Source organism: Podarcis liolepis (genome assembly GCF_965112155.1).
Source record: "Podarcis liolepis genome assembly, chromosome: 3".
NCBI lineage: Eukaryota > Metazoa > Chordata > Lepidosauria > Squamata > Lacertidae > Podarcis > Podarcis liolepis.
The window spans coordinates 38,515,205-38,537,684 of NC_139557.1; the positions used below are offsets into that span (position 1 = coordinate 38,515,205).

At 41.5% G+C, this 22,480-nt stretch overlaps 1 protein-coding gene and 1 long non-coding RNA gene across 6 annotated transcripts in view; one reads left to right on the forward strand and one right to left on the reverse strand.

The window, feature by feature from the left end:
- ADGRB3 (adhesion G protein-coupled receptor B3) overlaps positions 1–22,480 on the forward strand; it is a 443,824-nt gene that overhangs the window by 388,301 nt on the left and 33,043 nt on the right. For 4 of the 5 annotated variants that reach the window (XM_083497330.1, XM_083497326.1, XM_083497328.1 and 1 more), the window contains 6 exons: positions 3,606–3,756; positions 4,806–4,875; positions 7,053–7,119; positions 9,598–9,683; positions 19,347–19,445; positions 19,804–19,975. In XM_083497330.1, the coding sequence (XP_083353456.1) occupies positions 3,606–3,756; positions 4,806–4,875; positions 7,053–7,119; positions 9,598–9,683; positions 19,347–19,445; positions 19,804–19,975 (645 nt within the window). The remainder of the gene's footprint in view (positions 1–3,605; positions 3,757–4,805; positions 4,876–7,052; positions 7,120–9,597; positions 9,684–19,346; positions 19,446–19,803; positions 19,976–22,480) is intronic. The other variant, XM_083497327.1, reaches the window with a different exon arrangement.
- Positions 1–22,480, reverse strand: part of LOC310704220 — a 113,352-nt gene that overhangs the window by 3,791 nt on the left and 87,081 nt on the right. The gene's annotated exons all lie outside the window — the stretch shown is intronic.

Here is a 22,480-nt window from a genome sequence, read left to right on the forward strand (position 1 = left end):
GGAAGTCAAGTAGCACTTTATGATTGAATTGGATTAGATGCTGATTTGAGATCACAGAAAATGAAGCATTTGAAAAATGAGCTTGAAACCCCCACCCCCAGTATAAGTGCCTAAATTGCCAAATCCACTTTTGTCTCTGCATACATAAACATTGGCAGCAAAATCCTTCCCCATATAAGTGCCTGTTGCCTGCATACAGAGCTGGGAAGAGAGAAGAAAGACTCTAATTGTGGGACATTGGCAGTCAAATATCTAACAGTTAGAAAGTCTTGGAGCAAACAACCACAGAACTGTAGAGTGGTACCTTGGGTTAAGTACTTAATTTGTTCCAGAGGTTCGTACTTAACCTGAAACTGTTCTTAACCTGAAGCACCACTTTAGCTAATGGGGCCTCCTGATGCCGCCACGCTGCTGGAGCACAATTTCTGTTCTCAACCTGAAGCAAAGTTCTTAACCTGAAGCACTATTTCTGGGTTAGCGGAGTATGTAACCTGAAGCGCATGTAACCTGAAGCGTATGTAACCCGAGGTACCACTGTACTGCTAGATAGGCAGACTCATACCATAGTACAGGGGTATCTCTGGTTACGAACTTAATTCGTTCCGGAGGTAAAGTTCTTAACCTGAAACTGTTCTCAACCTGAGGTACCACTTTAGCTAATGGGACCTCCTGTTGCCGCCACACCACTGGCGCGCGATTCCTCTTCTCGTCCTGAGGTAAAGTTCTTAACCCGAGGTACTACTTCCAGGTTAGCGGAGTCTGTAACCCAAGGTGTTTGTCACCCAATGTACCACTGTAATGCAATCGGTGGAGAGAGAGCTCTGTGCAATGTCATTTCCTCTGTTTACTGTAGCGGGGAAAACCAAGACATTTAATTCTTCCTGCCACCTCTCCCCCCCCCCCAAGTCTCCAGTGCAGACAGGTGCATAGCTGTCAACTTCCCCCTTTTTTAAAGGGAAATTCCCTTATTCCAAATAGGATTCCTTGCAAGAAAAGGGAAAAGTTGACAGCTATGGACAGGTGTCTGTCTGCACCATCCTTGAGCAGAGACTCCATTTTTATAATCAACTAAGTATCTTGAAACCTAGAACTATTTTTACCTGCATAGTTCTGCAGCCTTTGCTGTGATCCAATGCAATACTGTTAAGTAAGCAAAGGCTATTTTTAAGTTTCCTTTTTAAGTTGTCGTCTGATTGTTTGTTAAGAGGGGTTTAAATTGGGGGATGCCAGCTCCCTTTCATGAGCTGGAATTGCTCAGAAAAGGAAAGGCTTCACAGCCTAGTTCCAAAGCTTATATTTTTGTTGCTAAGGATGGAAATTTAATGCTCTGCTTAACCCACACACACACATGGGAGACTGGAGGGATAAATTGTATTTAGTATATCCTCTCCTAGCCATCAACAACCCATCCCACACTAATAACTTAATAATTTTAAATGTTCATTTGTCTGTTGCAAACAACTGTTTGCTGCCAGGAAATGTAACCTGTGCAGTGTATCCCTTTAAATTACCCATGTTACTTTGATGCTAGAGTGCTACTATGCCATTTCATATTATATTATGAAATCTCCAGTATCTAGGGCTCTGTAGTGAATGCAAAGCAGGGACATGATGGATCATAATTTACTTCCAATAGGAAAGTCAAGCTCACTTATATGAGCCATTGTGTCAAGTTTAATTAAGTGGTACAGTGTCAGATGAGAGCCTTCTATCGATGGCTTCAAAGAGCCTCTCAGATGGTAGAAACTGACATGCATGGAGGGAGGGGGATAACCCAAATAACGGTGTAGTTTTTTTACTTTGTGTAAACCACACTTCAAAATATATAGAGATATGGCAGCTGAATATATCAAGAGGTTTCCCATGGGTTGAAATTATTTGCAGTTTGCAGTGAAATCTCCATAAGGCAAGGAGCTTAGCCCTTTCCCCCTTTGGAGTTCAAATGTACACTTGCAATTTGTCTGGTGGGGGGGAGAGAGATACTATTAGGATTGTTGGTTTGCATTGGTTTATTCGAAAGCTGAAGAGTGCTCTGCAGCTGTTGTGTCATGCATGTTTTGTAAGGTTTCATAGCCAAAAGGAACACAAAAAACAACCTCCTTTTCTGCCCTATTGCATTTCTTACTCAAACTAAACATGGATGGTTAGCAGAACTAGCGTATGTCTGAAAGATGTCCAGGCTATGTCCACACTGGGGTGTTGCCGTATTCATGGGTTTGTGCATTTTTTGGCCACACATGAGCACTTTCAGTTTTATGCCTCCAAAGTCTCTCGCTGTGTTTCCTGTCCACACTAGTGGGCAGTGCTTGATAAGATGCATTTGCGCTGAGCACTGTTCTCTCTTAACCTCAATTACTACTTCTGCATGTACCAGTAAGTTCTGGAAACCTGAGGTGTGTTGTACACATGCATGCAGGTACTCGTTTTAACTGTCCTCACACACATTTTCTCATATAGATAGATGATAGATAGATATAGATATGAAATACAAGTTTTCTTATATACCAGATTTGACCATAAGTGCAACCAACATTTTTTTTTTAAATAAATGTGTTGCTTCAAGGCAGGAAAGGATTTGGAGTCACTCACACAGAAGGCTGCTACTTCCTTTCTTCTCCTTTTCCAGCCTCCTGCACTTACAAGGGCATTAAAAATGTAATACAGCTGTTTAGAACAAGAGCAGGCCTATGCAAAAGAGCTGCTTTAAAAATACAACTATTACAAGTGGTGGAAAAAGGCAGGTGGTATTATTACCTTTGGGCTAATAGAAACAAAATGGAAGCAGGGAATGTGTTGATAAATGTGGCCCAGAGAAATGCCATCACACGCTTTTTGGTTTTTTAAAGAGACCTACCCACTCAATGTGCGTCAATGAATTCCTAGTTGGGTAATGTGCTATCTCGTACTGCTTTTTCTTCCCTCGTTAAATTATCTGAGGATCGGAAACATCCAAATTTAGCAGGGGTGGGAATTGTGGGCTGCTTTTTGGACAAGGAAGACATTATGTGGACGCTTCTCTTCCCCCAAAATAGAGACACAAGCAGCTTCAAATCCACATTAAACTCCAGTATAGACAAAATCCTTGTCCCCCAGTGGGCTGTCTTTTCACATGCAAGGAGTTTGTGATGGAAGGCAGCATTCAGGTGCATTATTCCTGCACATATGTGTTGGAATTCTTGCACACAAGTGCACACCAGGTAGACACTATTTTCCTGTCCTAATTCACACACTTGTGTAATGCAGGGATTATAAATTGTACTGTACTTTATTTTCCTGTTCCTTTTGTTATCTGGGCAGTGCACTTTCAGTGTTCCCTATGATGACAGCATGACCACTGTTCCTTCCAACTGGGGGGACAAGGAAACTGCTTGGAGACATGGATGGTTTACAAAGAGGCCAGCCTGGGCTTCCATCAGAAGACACGCCTTCCCACACATAATTAGTGTACATTAATGCATGTAGTCAGACATTTTATCCTTTTCTGGTATAAAAGCTGAGTTTGTTGCATAGTAGAAATCAAAATGTTGAAATTTTATCAGTTCTTTGATTAACTGACTATCTCTGAGTTTTAAATACAACCAATCTCTCTTTTTCTCTGTCTGCAGGGGATCTGTACCACGACCACAGCATTTTTACATTTCTTCTTCTTAGCTTCGTTTTGTTGGGTTTTGACGGAAGCGTGGCAGTCTTACATGGCTGTTACTGGAAAAATTAGGACACGACTCATAAGGAAACGCTTTTTATGCCTTGGATGGGGTGAGTTCATATGACTCAGCTAAGATGTTTTTCAGCTTAATGTTTCATGCACGGATAACCTTTGGAACATGAATGCATGTTTCAATAATCCTGACAGGTAGTAGATTGCACGGTTTCTAAACCGAATATTAGTACTGGGAGATTTTCTATAGAATTGCAAGCAGGAATATAATTTAATTCTATTGATCTGCTTCAAGATATGGCTGGTGATGAATGTCTCATTGATTATGAGAGTTTATCACACCATAACTTACAGCCTTTAGCAGATTCTCAGTAAAGCAAGGTAATAACAAAAACACAAGCAATGTTTTATTTTATTTTATTTTAAAGACTCTTAGTGAAATACATCACAGCTCAGTGTGGTTTCTTTGTTGTATACTATGTCAAATGTACTGGTCACTTAGCAACATAAAAATGATGCATGCTGGGATGGAAGCTGAACTGTTGACAAGCTCCTGGTAGGTGAAATGTGCATTAACATTACATGCTGGTGAAAATGTGTTTTTTTTTTTCCCCACCCCTCCCTATGAAATCAATCTCTATAGGTTAATCTCTATGTGGTTTTTCACATCCCATAAAAAGAAGCATGCATTGTGGCTCACAGGAATAACGATTGTTGGATAAATTCTAAGAGAGTAGCCCATATTTCAGCAAAAACCACAAAGGTATTGTGGCACCTTAGAGACTTGACAAATATGTTGTGGCAAGAGCCATTAAACGTGTAGGGAAGTAATCATACAATCACAGAATTGTAGAGTTGGAAGGGATCATGAGGATCATCTAGTCCAACCCAGTGCAGGAATCTTTCACCCAATGGAGGACTCAGACCCATGACCCTGGGATTAAGTATCTCATTCTCTGTCCAAACTTTTTCCAAACAGGGCCAGATTTGATGAAGTGAAGGGCCGTGGGGGCAGACCAAAGTTCTTAAGCTTTTTTTTAAGGATTTTACCCCAGGAAATAAACTGCCACAAGGGCCGGATTAGGCCCCCAAAACAGACTTTGGACATGCCTGACACTAAGCTAATCACTGGGGGTTTCTCTTACAGGTCTACCAGCATTGGTAGTGGCTATATCAATAGGTTTTACCAAGACAAAAGGATACGGAACCAGTAACTAGTAAGTCACTCCATAATAATAAACGTTTTCAATGACCGCCTGCTCCTCCATCCCTGTTTATCACACAACCTGCTTTTGGGTATTTTTACTCTTCTGTGCTGACGTGGAAGTTGTTTAAAGGTGAATAATAAGTTCACTGGTTAACAATGGGCAGGCCCAGTTGAGGAGAAATGTGGGAGAAAGCTACTAAAGGACAGCAAATTGCTATCTATTGAATGAGGAAATTGTCGTCATCTTGTCGGAGTGCTACAGAAGTACCTGACTCTGGGGCTTCTTCCCTAGTGTGCCTGTTCTGGCCTCTTCCTTCAGTTGTTTCAAGCAAACAGCCTCTTACTCAAATGCAGATTTACCACCCCCTTTCTTCCAAGAGCTTACTGTGATTAATAAGAGTTCGGCAAAGGAGGCATGGTGTGCCCATATCCACTCCTATTCATTTATCTCTCCCTGAACAACTATTCTGCAGGATTTGATATGGAAAAGGAAATGAGATTCAGTAGTGGCAGGATAGGGAATGCCAGTGAGTAGGAAACAGGTGGCTTAGGAATATAGCGCACAATCATTGAGATGTTTTAGACTGCAATTCCCATCAGCCCCAGCAAACTGGTAAAACTGGAGCTGATGAGAGTTACAGACAAAAACATTTGGAGGGCAACAGTTTTGGGAAAGCTGCCTTGAAGCAGCTATTACTTCACCATTCCTTTTGCAAACGCTGGGCAAATGAGCTAAAGTTCCCAAGCACGGAGGGCATTCAACAGCTCTCTAGAGCAGAGCTTTCCAAGCTGTGTGTCGCAACACATTAGATGGGTCATGTGAACGCTCCTCACACCACTCCTAGGGCTGGAAAGGGGGTTAGTTCAACCTCAGGTTTGCTAGCAAAACCGAATTACTGTGTTGTGAAATTATGCATATCTAAAAAGTGTGTTACCAACATGAAAAATTTGGAAAGCTCTGCTCTAAAGGCACTTAGAATTTAGATGGATTAAGAGTTCCTTATTTTGAGAGAGTGCTACATGTATTCCATTAAAATCATTACATCTTATTTGGAGCTTTAGATGAGTGACTTGGTGTCTACTTCATGAAGTATTTTCAATAGAAAAGCAAGACATCAATGAAGCATTAACAGAAAAATACTTAAATTGTGTCATTCAATCTGCGAAAAAATACTTGGAAGATGCTTTGAATGCAACAAAGTGTGAGAAATTAGCATTAGAATTGTAAGTTGAACTGTATTAAAAATGAGCTATTTTAGCATTTAACACACACACATAAAAAAAGGGTTTCCTTGAAGGTAGATTTCCTTTTTGCCATGGTGCCGTAACTTGAAAACTGCTGAATGAAAAATGCTAAATATTCAGTACTGGCAGAAACATTTTTTTAAGGACAGTTTATTTGACATGTTTAGCAAGCATGAAATACAATATCTTCTCAGACATATTCTTCCACATAGAAGTAAACTAGGTTTCATATTTCTTCCACATAGAAGTAAACTAGGTTTCATATTTCTTCCACATAGAAGTAAACTAGGTTTCATATTCCTTAAGTAATACACAAGATATTACAGCTATATATGCTCTGTCCTTGTAGTAGAACAGCAAGTACAGGTTGCATTCTGCAGGGTTGGATACATTGCAGACTGCAGCTAAATAGTCTTGGAAATGGCTAGTTTTCAGACTTCCTGATTTACTGGGGTGTGTTGGCCTACATGTGCAATAAATCTCTGTTTTCTGTTTGTTGTGAAAGTGTTGGAAGTGCAACAGCAGGGATCATTCCATTTGAACATAAGGATTACTTCTGTAATTAAAGTCATCTAGCCAAGAGGGGGAGGTGTTGCTTAGTAACTAAGCAGATACTTGGTGAAATAGCATGTTCTTCTGGTTGGCTGTGTGGATATGAGGGAATTGTTCCTCTGTAAATTTGGTTGAATGTCACCCTGCTATAAACAAGGCCTGAAATAAGAGAGACAAAATCTCTGCTTATTTCTCCTCAGATAATTAGAATTTCTTTTCTCTCCTGTCTGTGTTATTTAAGTGACTTTGCTAACAGAAAGTATCTTAAACATGTTGATATTCCAAGACTGAGAAAATCAGTGAGGCCCCACAATCAGTAGACAGATATATAGACAGACAAATAATAAACCTTATTAATTTTTATTAGTTCTTTTCTAATGTTCTTTCCAGTTGCTGGCTCTCTCTCGAAGGAGGACTTCTCTATGCTTTTGTTGGACCTGCAGCCGCTGTTGTCTTGGTAAACATTAAAATCACCTATTTTAAGTAACCATGGTAACATAATCACTGACTGGCTAGTATGTTAAGTGTTCTAAATTCTGATATGGAAGTTATGAATGCATACTTATTTTGCATATACTTTCAGTATCTCAAATACACAGATGATTAAAGGGCGGTTGTCCCTCTTAACACATGTTAAATTTGTGCACTTGTATTTATAAAAGGGGTATGTATAATATGTGTGCCAATGAGTGGTGTGGCCTGTACAGAGGGGGCGTGGGCTGAGGAGATTTCCGAGAAGCAAATAGAGAGCTTTAGGGGGTTCCTTTTGGCCCCCAGCTAACAAGTTCACCATCCCTGAATTTTGCTCCATGTTTGATTACTGTTGATTATTCTCAACAATTGCACTTTGTAAAGGAATACAAAATCAAACTTTTCTCAGCCTGCAGTCCCAGTATGGCTGTGTTAACACAATTTCTTTTGGAACTTCTTGTGTGCTTTCTCAGGGCAATTTCACCTTGTAGTGAAATTCAGAAAAAGCAAGAAGAGAGCATGCAAACTTACATTCTCGCCTCCTTCATTCCTTCAAATTAATAAGCTCTAGTGAAAGCATGAGGGGGAAATTAATTTAAGAAGCTTACAATCACCTACTTGCTTAATACTCACTCCTTCCCCCAGTGCACAAACACAGAAAACGCTGACTGTGTGTCTATTGATCCTCTGAATATTCTGAATGCAGATCTGCCTCCAATCTTACTAATCCTTTGAAGTGAATTGACTTTGAGCCGAAACTACCATATATTTATTGGCTCTGAAGCACTTTGAAGCCTCAAAGAATCTATATCGCTGCCTGGTTTTGTTTTTTGTAACTAACACAGTGCAGAAGGAACAAGCCATCGTATCTGAAACACCTCAGTAATCCAAGCAAAATAAAACAATGTCACTTTTCATAATCGCCTTCTTGTCAGAAATGCGCATTTTCCCATCAACTTTGGCTGTATGCCTTAAAAATGATAGCAGTCAAAAAACTAATCTAGATCATTTGAATGTCAACCTGCCTGATCAAACTACTTGCCTGTGTCTTCCAATTAATATCAGCCCTGCCTTTTAAACTCAGACAAGGTTGTGGAAGCACTCCTGTAGTCTAGAGAGAGGGTGGCGAGAGAGAGATCCTTCAGACAATCTATTCATTGAGCACTTATCCTAATTCAGTTGCACAAAGCTTGCACTAAGGTTGTTTGGTGACTGCTGCTTATTGTTCTGATTTGTTTGTGGGAAAGTTATATGACAGTGATAGTTAATTCTAATTTCTTCATACAGACTTCCCATCTATCAGTTGTTATCCCACACTTTTTAGTGCATTTCTCCACCAGTTTCCTTACCACAAAAAGTCTCTTATATCACAAACCTAAATGCCTAGTCTAATCCTTTCTGCAAAATAGTGATTGGAGGTGACCATTCGCAAGAGAGTGGAAGTGATTTTGTTTTCTAAGTCCCCCTTACTTCTGCAGCTCCAAAAATCAGCTCTGGATTGACAGGGATCCTACACCGCAATGTCTGAAAAGCAACTGGAACCTGCAAATAAAGGATGAGGAATGGGGGGGGGGATACTACCTTTTTCCTCTAGGTGGAGCTTCAGTAGAATCACAGTTCCCTCTACCAAAGGAGCCCCTCCATTCATAGTGGGGCACCTCTGAATCTGATGCATTTATATAAGATATAAGAAGTGGTGCATACCAGCAAAACTACTGTATTTTTCGCCCTATAGGACGCACTTTTTCCCCTCCAAAAAAGAAGGGGAAATGTGTGTGCATCCTATGGGGCGAATGCAGGCTTTCGCTGAAGCCTGGAGAGCGAGAGGGGTCGGTGCGCACCGACCCGACCCCTCTCGCACTCCAGGCTTCAAGAAGCTATCTGCAAGCCTTGGGAGCCCGCAGGAGTTCCTGCCGGGCTCCCACAGCTTGCGCAGAGCTGCCTGCACCCCGAAGCCCGGGCGCGCTCAGCAGTCGCGCCGGGGCTTCGGGTAGCTGTGCGCAAGCCGCAGGAGGGCTCCCCCGGCTTGCGCAGAGCTGCCTCTTATCCCGAAGCCCCAGCGCGCTCAGCAGTCGTGCCGGGGCTTCGGGTAGCTCCACGCAAGCCGCGGGAGCCCTCCCCCGGCTTGCGCAGAGCAGCCTGTTCCAGGGGCTGGGGTCGGGGGATGCTCGGGCTTCCCCCGCCCCAGCCTCGCGCCTGGGGGGGAAATAAAATTTTCTTTATTTCCCCCCAAAAAAACTGGTGCACCTTATGCGCCAGTGCGCCCTATGGGGCGAAAAATACAGTATTCCCTTTCACCAGGAATGCCCTGCTATTTCCCTCCCCCCCCCCTTGAATGCCATGCATTTCCCTTTGCCTGTGCTGCACTACATACTTATTATCTTCCCCCCTGCCCTGTCCTTAATTCAGTATCACTTAAAGGGGTGACTGTTTGTTTTTTGTCTGTTTGTTTTATATTTAACAGGTCAACATGGTGATTGGCATTCTGGTGTTTAATAAACTTGTTTCCAGAGATGGAATCCTAGATAAAAAACTCAAACACAGAGCGGGGTAAGCAGAAGTTGGGCTTCCCCCCCAAGGCCTACTGAAAATCTGTTACTTATTTTCAATTATTTATTTTGTCTCTATGTATATATTATGTTTACCAAATGTCTATTTATTTGATTGCACTTTGAATCTTTTTTTGCATAGTTTAACAAGCTGTCTAACCAATTTTATTCATCTCCAAAACTGAGGAAATGTGATTGAGCAACAGTAAAATAATAAAACACAAGTACAGTGGTATTAAGTCAGTCAAAAGCCTGAATAATGATTATGCATGTCAAACTCATTGGCTTTCTAAAATATTGGCTTTGTACAGAATGGAGACGCAGACTTATGTAATGCTCTTTAGTAAGAATGTTCCCCTAAAAGATTTTCCAAGGTAATTGCTAAGATAAAATGGGTGGTAGGCAGACCATTTGCTTGCTTGCATATGTAATACACCACAACAAAGTATCAGAATATAACACCAGGCAAACAAAATATTACTTTGCTAATGGTTAAGGTTTTCTATAAATTGATCCCCTTTTTTGTCTGTGAGAGGAGATTCTTTGCATTGAGTGGGTTCTGTCCATGCAATTGTGAGGCATTTCCTTTCAGACAGGGCCCGGGAGCCTGAGTCCATGAAAAAGCTGGATACCTGCCAATCTGTTGTTGCTTATCTATTCATTTTCTTTACCCATCCTTCACCATAAGGTCCCATGGCAGGTAACAGCAATTTCAAAATACAATATTAAAATCAGTTAAGAGAGTAGTTTAAGCCCTAAAATATATACATCTCAGGTGCCAGACACACCACTCGGATAAGGGAATTCTACAACTTAGGGGCTGTCCAGAAGAGGGTCTGGGTGCTAGATTCTGTTACCTCTGCTCTCCCTTCTCCACCAAACAGCTGATCATCAATATTTCAGCTTCTTTTATTCAGGCAAGCATACATTCTCTTAGATCAGGGTTCATTGATCCAGTGGGGAAGATCTAAACATGGGCTTAACTCTCCCAGTGAGACTTACATGTGCTTAACTCTGACTAGATCCTACTCCATGATATTTCATTATTGATTGTTAATGCTCTATTTAATCTTGATAAGATTGCATCCTTTGAAGAATATTGAATTAGCATGATAAGACTGCTCTGTTAACCAAAGCTGTTCTTCAATAGCTGTTTCTCACAGGCAGACTATACCATGACTTGTTGACACGTGATTTGGTCCCACTTATATCCCCTCACAAATACCAATATGTATGTATATCCATTAATTGAATCAGATGAAGGAGGTTCTAGTCCATGCAAACTTGTCAATCTTAAGACACCACAGGTTATGATTGTTGAAGTTATCCTCTAGATAGGGCTATGTGAATCAGCATCCATAAAGCAGCTGTTGCCAATTTCACATTGCAAAATCGGTGTCAAGGGGCTCTATACATTTTCATTCAAGGAATGTAACAAACGGTTATGGAATATTATAACATACCTTCAGGTTGTAAGATCCAGTCTCATATGCTTTCAGATAATCATCTCCTATTTAAGATTGCTTGATCCAAGTTTCAGAAACAAGCAATTCTTTGCAGCACTGTTCTCAACACACACACACACATTTATATATATATATATATATATTTGCTTTCGTAGATTTTCACGGGTACAGGAATGCAGGTTTTGGTGTCTTCGGGTGTCTTCCCGTGTAAGAGTTGGGGTGTCTAGGCGACGTTTCGACGAGGTCTCACTCGTCATCTTCAGGCTGGTGCTTTCGGCTTCTTGTTACTGGAACAGAGCAGGATCTCAGTGTTTGAGTTCCTATAAATACTGTTGAGGGGGTGTGGTGTATAGCCTCCAACGTTCTGGGCAGAGAGGAAGTTCCCAGGTTAGTGTGCCTTTTCTTCTTTTGTTCCTTAATTACTTGAGGGATATCTTGAGTGATTTCTTGAGTGATATTCTGAGTACCACTTAGGTGGGTCATTAGGTGTGGATTAGTTGCTAAAGCTTTCGTGTCTTGACCTCTTGAGCTTGTGAAGAGTTTTTCTGAGAAGATGGCTGTACTGCACTTAGTTGTGCTCTGGCTTGGCTTCGTGTATAGGGGCGAGCTGTGGTTTTGTGCCCTGTGCCAGCCAGATCTGTGTAGGGATTGCAGGGGGGTGCAGCATCCGGAGGTGCCACTATGGTTTGGCTACTGGATGGTGTCTGTAATTTATCTGTGGAGAGGGTCTGGGTTTGGGTCTGGTGTGGTTGATTGGTGATGGCGTTCTGTGTGCCTCTGGTTCTGGTGTCGGTTTTTGTGGGGAGGGGTAATTTCCAGATGTCTGGCAGGCGGGACGTGTCGTCACGCTTGTTCATGTTGTGAGGGTGTTTCTCTATCTCGATGGCTTCCATGATTATTCTCTTGTGGTGATGTTCCATGTTAAAGAGCAATTTGGAATCTGCAAAATTAATTTCGTGTCCTGTTTCTTTCATGTGTTGGAAAAGAGAGGAAGTTTTTTCTTCTTTTTTGACGGCATTCTTGTGTTCTGCGATACGTGCATTTATTCGTCTGTTTGTTTGTCCAATGTACGTGGCTGGGCAGACTTTGCAGGGTATTTCATAGACCCCTTGGTTTTCCAACTGGATTTTATCTTTGGGGTTTCTGAGGATATTGGCTATTTTTTGGTTGGTGCAAAAGGCTGTTTTGATATTGTGTTTATGGAGGATTTTGCTAATTTTATCTGTAGTGCCCTTGATATAAGGAAGGAGGGCCATGCCATTGTTTTCTTCTGTGTCTTGGTTTTTGGGGGGTGTTTCTTTTTGGATTAGCTTCGTAACCCTGTTTTGCTGGTATCCATTGGCGATTAACACATTTGAGAGATTCTGTAACTCAGTTGTTAAGTGGTCTTTGTCAGCCAGGCGTTTGGTTCTGGAGATGAGAGTCTTGGCTACGGAGTTTATTTGTGCAGGGTGGTGGTGTGATTGTGCATGTAAGTAGCGGTTGGTGTGTGTTTTTTTCCGGTAGATAGTGTGTCCTAGGGAGCCATCAGGTTTTTTGTAGATTAGGACGTCAAGGAAGGGAAGTTGGTTGTTGGCTTCTATTTCCATAGTGAATTGTATTTTGGGGTGTAGGCTGTTGAGATGTGTGAGGAAGCTATCTAGTTTTTCCTTCCCGTGTGGCCAAATTACAAAGGTGTCGTCAACATATCTGAGCCAAAGTTTGGGTTTGTGTTCTGACTTGTCTAAAGCATTGGTTTCAAAGTGTTCCATGTACAGATTTGCGATGACCGGTGAGAGGGGTGATCCCATAGGTGCTCCTTCTATCTGTTTGTATCTTTGTCCATTGTGGATGAAGTACGTGTTGGTTAGGCAGTGGTTGGTCAGGTCCAGGATGTATTCGGGGGGATTGTATTTGTTTTGAATGGCTGTCAAGGCTTCATTAATGGGCACTTGTGTGAAGAGAGATACAACATCAAAGCTCACAAGTAGGTCATCGGGATGTAGGTTTTGCTTCTTTATTGTTTCTATGAACTGGAAGGAGTTTGTAACGTGTGAAGCGATGGATTCTGCATAGGGCTGAAGTTGCTTAGCGAGAAATTTAGCGAGATTTTGTAGAGGTGAGCCTATGGAGCTGACTATTGGTCTGAGTGGTGTTCCTTCTTTGTGTATCTTGGGGAGACCGTAGAGTTTGGGGCATCTGGATGATTTTTCTCTGGGGATGATTCTTAGCTGGATTTCTTCACTGATAGGAGAGGCTTTTATTTTGGATTTGGTGGTTTTTTCCAGATAGGTGGTGGGATCTGTTTTTATAGGTTGGTAGGTAGGGTCTTGGAGTAGATTTGATAGTTTTGCTTGGCACTCACCAACCTGAGGAAAGACAACAACATAATCATTCTCCCAGCAGACAAAGGTAATGCCACTGTTGTGATGAACACATCGGACTACCAAGCAAAACTATCAAATCTACTCCAAGACCCTACCTACCAACCTATAAAAACAGATCCCACCACCTATCTGGAAAAAACCACCAAATCCAAAATAAAAGCCTCTCCTATCAGTGAAGAAATCCAGCTAAGAATCATCCCCAGAGAAAAATCATCCAGATGCCCCAAACTCTACGGCCTCCCCAAGATACACAAAGAAGGAACACCACTCAGACCAATAGTCAGCTCCATAGGCTCACCTCTACAAAATCTCGCTAAATTTCTCGCTAAGCAACTTCAGCCCTATGCAGAATCCATCGCTTCACACGTTACAAACTCCTTCCAGTTCATAGAAACAATAAAGAAGCAAAACCTACATCCCGATGACCTACTTGTGAGCTTCGATGTTGTATCTCTCTTCACACAAGTGCCCATTAATGAAGCCTTGACAGCCATTCAAAACAAATACAATCCCCCCGAATACATCCTGGACCTGACCAACCACTGCCTAACCAACACGTACTTCATCCACAATGGACAAAGATACAAACAGATAGAAGGAGCACCTATGGGATCACCCCTCTCACCGGTCATCGCAAATCTGTACATGGAACACTTTGAAACCAATGCTTTAGACAAGTCAGAACACAAACCCAAACTTTGGCTCAGATATGTTGACGACACCTTTGTAATTTGGCCACACGGGAAGGAAAAACTAGATAGCTTCCTCACACATCTCAACAGCCTACACCCCAAAATACAATTCACTATGGAAATAGAAGCCAACAACCAACTTCCCTTCCTTGACGTCCTAATCTACAAAAAACCTGATGGCTCCCTAGGACACACTATCTACCGGAAAAAAACACACACCAACCGCTACTTACATGCACAATCACACCACCACCCTGCACAAATAAACTCCGTAGCCAAGACTCTCATCTCCAGAACCAAACGCCTGGCTGACAAAGACCACTTGACAACTGAGTTACAGAATCTCTCAAATGTGTTAATCGCCAATGGATACCAGCAAAACAGGGTTACGAAGCTAATCCAAAAAGAAACACCCCCCAAAAACCAAGACACAGAAGAAAACAATGGCATGGCCCTCCTTCCTTATATCAAGGGCACTACAGATAAAATTAGCAAAATCCTCCATAAACACAATATCAAAACAGCCTTTTGCACCAACCAAAAAATAGCCAATATCCTCAGAAACCCCAAAGATAAAATCCAGTTGGAAAACCAAGGGGTCTATGAAATACCCTGCAAAGTCTGCCCAGCCACGTACATTGGACAAACAAACAGACGAATAAATGCACGTATCGCAGAACACAAGAATGCCGTCAAAAAAGAAGAAAAAACTTCCTCTCTTTTCCAACACATGAAAGAAACAGGACACGAAATTAATTTTGCAGATTCCAAATTGCTCTTTAACATGGAACATCACCACAAGAGAATAATCATGGAAGCCATCGAGATAGAGAAACACCCTCACAACATGAACAAGCGTGACGACACGTCCCGCCTGCCAGACATCTGGAAATTACCCCTCCCCACAAAAACCGACACCAGAACCAGAGGCACACAGAACGCCATCACCAATCAACCACACCAGACCCAAACCCAGACCCTCTCCACAGATAAATTACAGACACCATCCAGTAGCCAAACCATAGTGGCACCTCCGGATGCTGCACCCCCCTGCAATCCCTACACAGATCTGGCTGGCACAGGGCACAAAACCACAGCTCGCCCCTATACACGAAGCCAAGCCAGAGCACAACTAAGTGCAGTACAGCCATCTTCTCAGAAAAACTCTTCACAAGCTCAAGAGGTCAAGACACGAAAGCTTTAGCAACTAATCCACACCTAATGACCCACCTAAGTGGTACTCAGAATATCACTCAAGAAATCACTCAAGATATCCCTCAAGTAATTAAGGAACAAAAGAAGAAAAGGCACACTAACCTGGGAACTTCCTCTCTGCCCAGAACGTTGGAGGCTATACACCACACCCCCTCAACAGTATTTATAGGAACTCAAACACTGAGATCCTGCTCTGTTCCAGTAACAAGAAGCCGAAAGCACCAGCCTGAAGATGACGAGTGAGACCTCGTGGAAACGTCGCCTAGACACCCCAACTCTTACACGGGAAGACACCCGAAGACACCAAAACCTGCATATATATATATATATATATATTCACTTAGAATACTTGTACCCCACTTTACAGCTTCAAGAGGCCAAAAATTCTCCAAATAAAAATCACTCTCATCTCCGGTACAGGAATGGAAATTGCATGATGTCTGTATGGAACCCAGAATTATTCCTACAGTGAGGTGTATCTGACAAAGTCATACTCAGAGTGGAATCAAAGAATCATAGAATTGTAGAGTTGGAAGGGACCCTGAGGTTCATCTAACCCAACCCCCTGGCAATGCAGGAATCTCAACTAAAGCATCCATGATAGATGGCCACCCAACTTTTGGTTAAAAACCTCTAATGAAGGAGAGTCCAGTATCAAACAACTCTTACAGTTAAAAAGTTCTTCCTAATGTTTATTTGGAGTGTCCTTTCTTGTAACTTGAAGACATTGGTTCAGGTCATACCCTCCAGAGCAGGAGAAATCAAGCTTGCTCCATCTCACATGTGACAGCCCTTTAGATAATTTGACAACAGCTATCATATCCTGTCAGCCTCTTTTTTTCCAAGCTAAATATATCCATCACCCTCAACTGTTCCTCATAAAGCTTGGTTTCCAGATCCACAATTCTGAATCTTCCCAGCAAATGGTGACTCTGAGCATACCACAGGCCAGAGATGGCTAAGGCTAGCCTCCATTCTCAGGGACTATGTTATTTCCCAGACAATTTTAAATTATTTTTATTGTGTATTTGATTTTTCTTGTATGCTGTTTTATGGGCCTTTCACCAAAAAGCAACATGAAAAAAACATTAACATAACATTCTCATTTCCAAGAACCTGTTTGTGCAAAATAAAATGAAACATCAACATAGTTATATAGATTTCCGTGTTTATATGGATTTTGGCTACAGTATTTACAGTATTTACATCTATAGTTTTGACAGAATGTAAAACAAAAAACAAAAACTGAGCTCCATCTCTCAAGCAAGCTGATCCCTCTTACCATATTCCTCAAAATAGCTGAGCCATTACACCGAGTCCCCAGCCTTTTGGATTCTGAGAACGCATTTGAAAATCTAAGAAACTGTTATTGGCACCACAAATAACCTGGTGATGAGCAAAACTACCAACACTACCACAACCAAGGAATACTCCAAAGGCCTACACACATTGCAAAACAAATGAAATGGAGAAAGCAGCAGGCAACAGCTTCCCTTGAAATTGGCGAAACACCTCTCAAACAAACAAACAAAATAACAAGGATGCAAAATACACACGCACACCAAATAAACAGGAAAACCAAAAGCACACAAGGAAACAAAGCAGATAAAACGCCCCTACTTGGGACCCTGAGGCATTTTGAGGAGAAGGAGATAAGAGGACAGAGTGACTGCAAGCCTGCAGTTCCCTGTCCAGCCAGCTCAATACTACCCGAAGTTAATAAAAAGAGTGAAGCATCCTGCAATTTTAAAAATAAAAAATGGAAGGAGCAGCAGGGGCTTGCAACATACCAAGGGGGTGCCCCAGGCTGCCATGGTGCCCACATCCATCACATTAGGGACCCCAGGACTCAAGTTGGTCACTCTATTTTTTTTTATCTATTACTTATTCCAATAGTAAATTCCATCTTATAGGATGAGTTGTTTGGTACAGTGGTACCTCGCAAGACGAATGCCTCGCAAGATGAAAAACGCGCAAGACGAAAGAGTTTTCCGTTTTTTGAGTCGTTCCGCAAGACGAATTTCCCTATGGGCTTGCTTCGCAAGACGAAACGTCTTGCGAGTTCGTTTCCTTTTTCTTAAAGCCGCTAAGCCGTTAATAGCCGCTAAGCCGCTAATAGCCGCTAAGCCGCTAATAGCCGTGCTTCGCAAGACGAAAAAACCGCAAGACGAAGAGACTCACGGAATGATTTAATTTCGCCTTGCGAGGCACCACTGTACATGTAAGCTTTCACAGGCAGATGGTGTGAGGGGGTGGGGTGAGTAATAAGATTTTTCTCTTCATTTTATAAAAATCCAGGATGACAGCCAATATTACATGAGCAGACTTCACTTGCACAGCAAGACTCCTCCTCCCTCTCTCCTTTGCCCTGAATCCTCATGCGCCCTGCCCCATATCTAATCTGCAGGTTCTGAAAACCCTCCTGAGAAGATTGGGGGGGGCATATGTAGAGCTGCAGGATCCATTTTGCCAATGGAGTCTGTTCTGCTGTTGGACAGACACCCATGGATTTCATCTGCAGCAACTTCTGCCAGTCAATGAAAACCGTTCCACTACATACTACTTTTTGCATTTAATACACTTAATAAAGTAATGCATCACTCTCTTAATCAAAGGGGGAAAAACATACACAAAGAAGTTTGCTACAGTGAAATAATGTAATCATAAAATATTGTATAACAAAGTAATAAAACATATCCGTAAAATAATAAAAACATTATTGAGTGACCTTGCGCCAGCTACTCTCTCTCAGATCTATTTCACAGGGATATTGCAAATTATAAAACAGGGAGAGGGAGAACCACACAGACCACCTTTAGCTCCTTCGATATAAATGAAAACATAAAGTTAAAATAATCATTACAGTAGGTGAATAATTAAAAACTGGCATCAGCAGTCAGGGAAACACTTGGGGAAACATGCCTGTTTTTAATGAACAATGGAAGTGCATCACTGCTGGTGCCTGCCATATTTCAGAGGTAACCTGGTTTGGAGCTGTTAGGACTTCAGATGTTAATAGTAGGACCTTAAGCCTAGCTTGATAGCTAACTGGCAGCCAGCCTGTACCTAGATGGCACTGAAACTGTTAGGGTGGATGAAAGTCTGGAAATAGCCAGGCAATTCAGTTGTTATAATTTATGAGGCAAGAAAACTGAACCAGTTGTTCAATGTTGTGATACAGTGTGTTGTACAAACAAACATATACTGTACACACATATATTAACCTTAATGCTTGTGTACTGTGTTTTATTAAAATGTTGTTTTTCAAGCCTGAAATAATACTTTCATTAAATTCCATACATTTCAAACCCTGTATCCAGACCAGCCTCTGGTAAAAAATTAGAGTAAGCTAAGAAAGAGCTTATTCTATCTTGTTTTAAAGCTCTTTCAACCTTTCAGCCAATGTCATAGTGCACATTGACTGAGCCATCTTAGTGTGTGGTCATTTTCTAACTTCGCTCACCTCTTAATTAATTAGAGGTATGCACACGCTGCCCTAGCAATTTGTCTTTCTCTTGCATTCTGAGCGAATAAATGATCATGAGCATTTTGGTCTTCTTAAAGGTCTGAATAGAGGGATCTCACCTTGTGTGTCCTACACTAGCACGTGCTTGTTTACTTCGGTGTTATCAAGTGACATTTATCTCTGGACACTGAAGGCCTTAAAAAAAAAAGACTTAAATGAAAGAACTAGGCCTTGCATGAAATGAAACTTCCCTCCCCCAAATATCATTACTTTTAATTTAAAAAATGTAAAACAATGTATGATTCAAATAGAGCTTTGTAAATTCTGAATAAGTCTACCTGCTATTTTATTTTCTTGCATGACATCATATTTAAAAAGCTAAATTTCAGTCGCGACTTTTTTTGGTGACGAAAAATTCAATATTTTGTTCTTTTTTGTGGGTGTTCTGTTTGTTTGCAGTCAGATGAGTGAGCCTCATAGCGGTTTGACGCTCAAATGTGCCAAGTGTGGAGTAGTTTCAACAACAGCTTTGTCAGCCACCACCGCCAGTAATGCCATGTTAGTCCTAATCATTTACATCTTCTTGTTACAAATCTTATACAGTGCATGTGGGGGGCGGGGTTGCTACAGTGATGAAAAACTATGATTAGTAATGCTGGATATAGTTAATTTAAAGGAAAAGAAATGGCAACCACACTTTTTAATTCAACTGGAGTAACATGTAGAAAATAAAATATCAATCTTTATAGATCTCTAAATATTTGTCATTGGTCTTCACATTAACTAACAAGTTGCCACCCTTAAATATGTTATCTATACATTTGCATATATGTGTGAAGAGAGGGTTGTATTGTCCACTTATGGTTCTACAACGTCACTGTTGTCACTCTTTTCCTTCCTCTTTGTCACTCTCTAGGGCATCCCTTTGGAGTTCCTGTGTTGTGTTGCCTCTCCTGGCTCTGACTTGGATGTCTGCAGTTCTGGCGATGACTGACAAGAGATCGATATTATTTCAGATACTCTTTGCTGTGTTTGATTCATTGCAGGGCTTCGTCATTGTCATGGTCCACTGCATTCTCCGAAGGGAGGTAAGGAAACCACTTCCCAATGGCATTTGTCATGTGCCACTGTGAAATTTTACAGCAATACCAAACGCTCCACGAAATTCAGTTGCATATCAAGGAAAAATCTGGGATCAAAAGCAGGGCAATTGAGCAATGTTCTTTTGTGACAAACAGATGTGACAGCCTATTGAGGAAAAAAGCCACCATGCATAGCTACAAAGAACCAGTGGACTGAACGAAAAGTCAAAGTGGAGATTGGGCAAAGCTAAAGTCAAGAGAAACCTGATTAATTTCAGATGCAAATGTAGCAAAAAAGGAGAGGGGGAAAAGAGCCCAATAGCCCAACAAATTAAAGGTTTTCTTTTCTGTCTTTTTCTGTCTCTGAGAGGTCTTCTGTGATTCTGACATTTACGACCTTCTGGTATTTCAACCAACAATAGTAAATGGCTTCAGAATCTGGATCAGACCATTTGGTAATCACAAGATCCTTCCCCACTTGAGTTCCTTCCAGCTCCCATATAACATGCATCTGTACCACTTGTGCAGAGCAGAATCCTTGAGCATGAGCCATCTGAAATCCGAGATCCTCGTAATGGATCTGTCCTGGAAACCTTATGTGATTAAACCAATGCTAATAAAATATTACACTGAAAGGCTTACCTAAGAGTTTGACTCACCATCAAAGATGGTTATCTAAAGAAACATGGATTTCATAATGCATTTTTAAACTGTAGACTGGAAAATAGTCCATTTCCTCTCATTCTCGGCAACAGACATTTTAGTACATGAAAACAGAGAAACATATATAGGTGTGGTGAATAAATGAACTGGCAACTTCAGTTTCTATAAAAAGTTTCAAATGATATCAGTGCCGACATGAAAGCAGCTGTAGTTGGAGTTTTTTTATATTTCTTAGAATGTGTCTTACTAAATCTCATCACGCTGTCCAGAGGAATTCTCCATAATTACTTGAGTCTGCTTTGAGGGATGCTCTAGGACTGGAAAAAACCCAGGGAGGCTTCAGATACAATCTGAAGCTTCTCACAATGTTGATTTCAAAATGTTGCATTGTAAACCCACAAAATGAAGACAAGCACCACCAACCAAGTCCATTACAGTGGTACCTTGGGTTACAGACGCTTCAGGTTACAGACTCCTCTAACCCAGAAACAGTACCTTGGGTTAAGAACATTGCTTCAGGATGAGAACAGAAATCGCGCGGCGGAGGTGTGGTGGCAGCAGGAGGCCCCATTAGCTAAAGTGGTACCTCAGGTTAAGAACAGTTTCAGGTTAAGAATGGACCTCCAGAACAAATTAAGTTCTTAACCCAGGGTACCACTTATTATTATTTATTTATTATTATTATTATTATTATTATTATTATTATTATTATTATTATTATTATTATTTATTTGTACCTCACCCATCCCACTGGGTTGCCCCAGCCACTTTGGGCAGCTTCCAGAATATATAAAAACACAGTAAAACATTAAACCTTAAAAAACTTCCCTATACAGGGCTGCTTTCAGATGCTTCATAAATGTTATATAATTACTCATCTCCCTGACATCTGATGGGAGGGCATTCCACAGGGTGGGCGCAACTACTGAGAAGGCCCTCTGCCTGGTCCTCTAGCTTCTAGCTTCTAGCCTCTAGCTTCACTTCTCACAGTGTGGAAACCACCAGAAGGCCCTTGGTGCTGGACCTCAGTATCTGGGCTGAATGATGGGGGTGGAGACACTCCTTTAGGTGTATTGGGCCGAGGCTGTTTAGAGCTTTAAAGGTCAGCACCAACATTTTGAATTGTGCTCAGAAATGTACTGGGAACCAATGTAGGTCTTTCAGGACCGGTGTTATATGGTCTTGGCGGCTACTCCCAGTCACCAGTCTAGCTGCTGCATTCTGGATTAATTGTACTTTCTGAGTCACCTTCAAAGGTAGAACGCACTGCAGTAGTCCAAGCAGGAAATAACCAGTGCATGTGCCACCAACATCTGGAGGGCTGGGAGTCCCCCACACTTGATGTAAATGGTAGAATGGCTACTATCTCAAGTAGGCAGAAGTAGACATTATTTCAGTACAAACGTAAAATGACCCCAAGTCATGAATCCTTAATTACCAGGTTTGAATTCAGCAATTTGTTAAACATGTTTTATTGAGACAGGTGATAGATATGGGGGAGGGGGGGTGTTTAGATCCTAATTTGAATTATGTCAAACACTAAAGATTGGCAAGAAAGTGAGGAAAAAAAACTTATTTGTTTTCTCCTTTTCCTGTGTTCTTAATTATTGGGATATATATCTGTATCTGTATCTTTTTAACCCATGCCTAGCATTTAAAGCTATACTACCACCCCATATCTAAACTGCAGAGACTAAAAATAAAAAATAAAAATAGAGGACACGTGAGGAGAGAGGGCAAGTTATAAGAGCTTTGAATTGGTTACTGTTGCTAAGGAAACCACTTCCTTGGTACCCGCACGTTCAGCACATCTGTCTCTCTTGCTGTGTCTGGCTCTGAGAGAAGCTT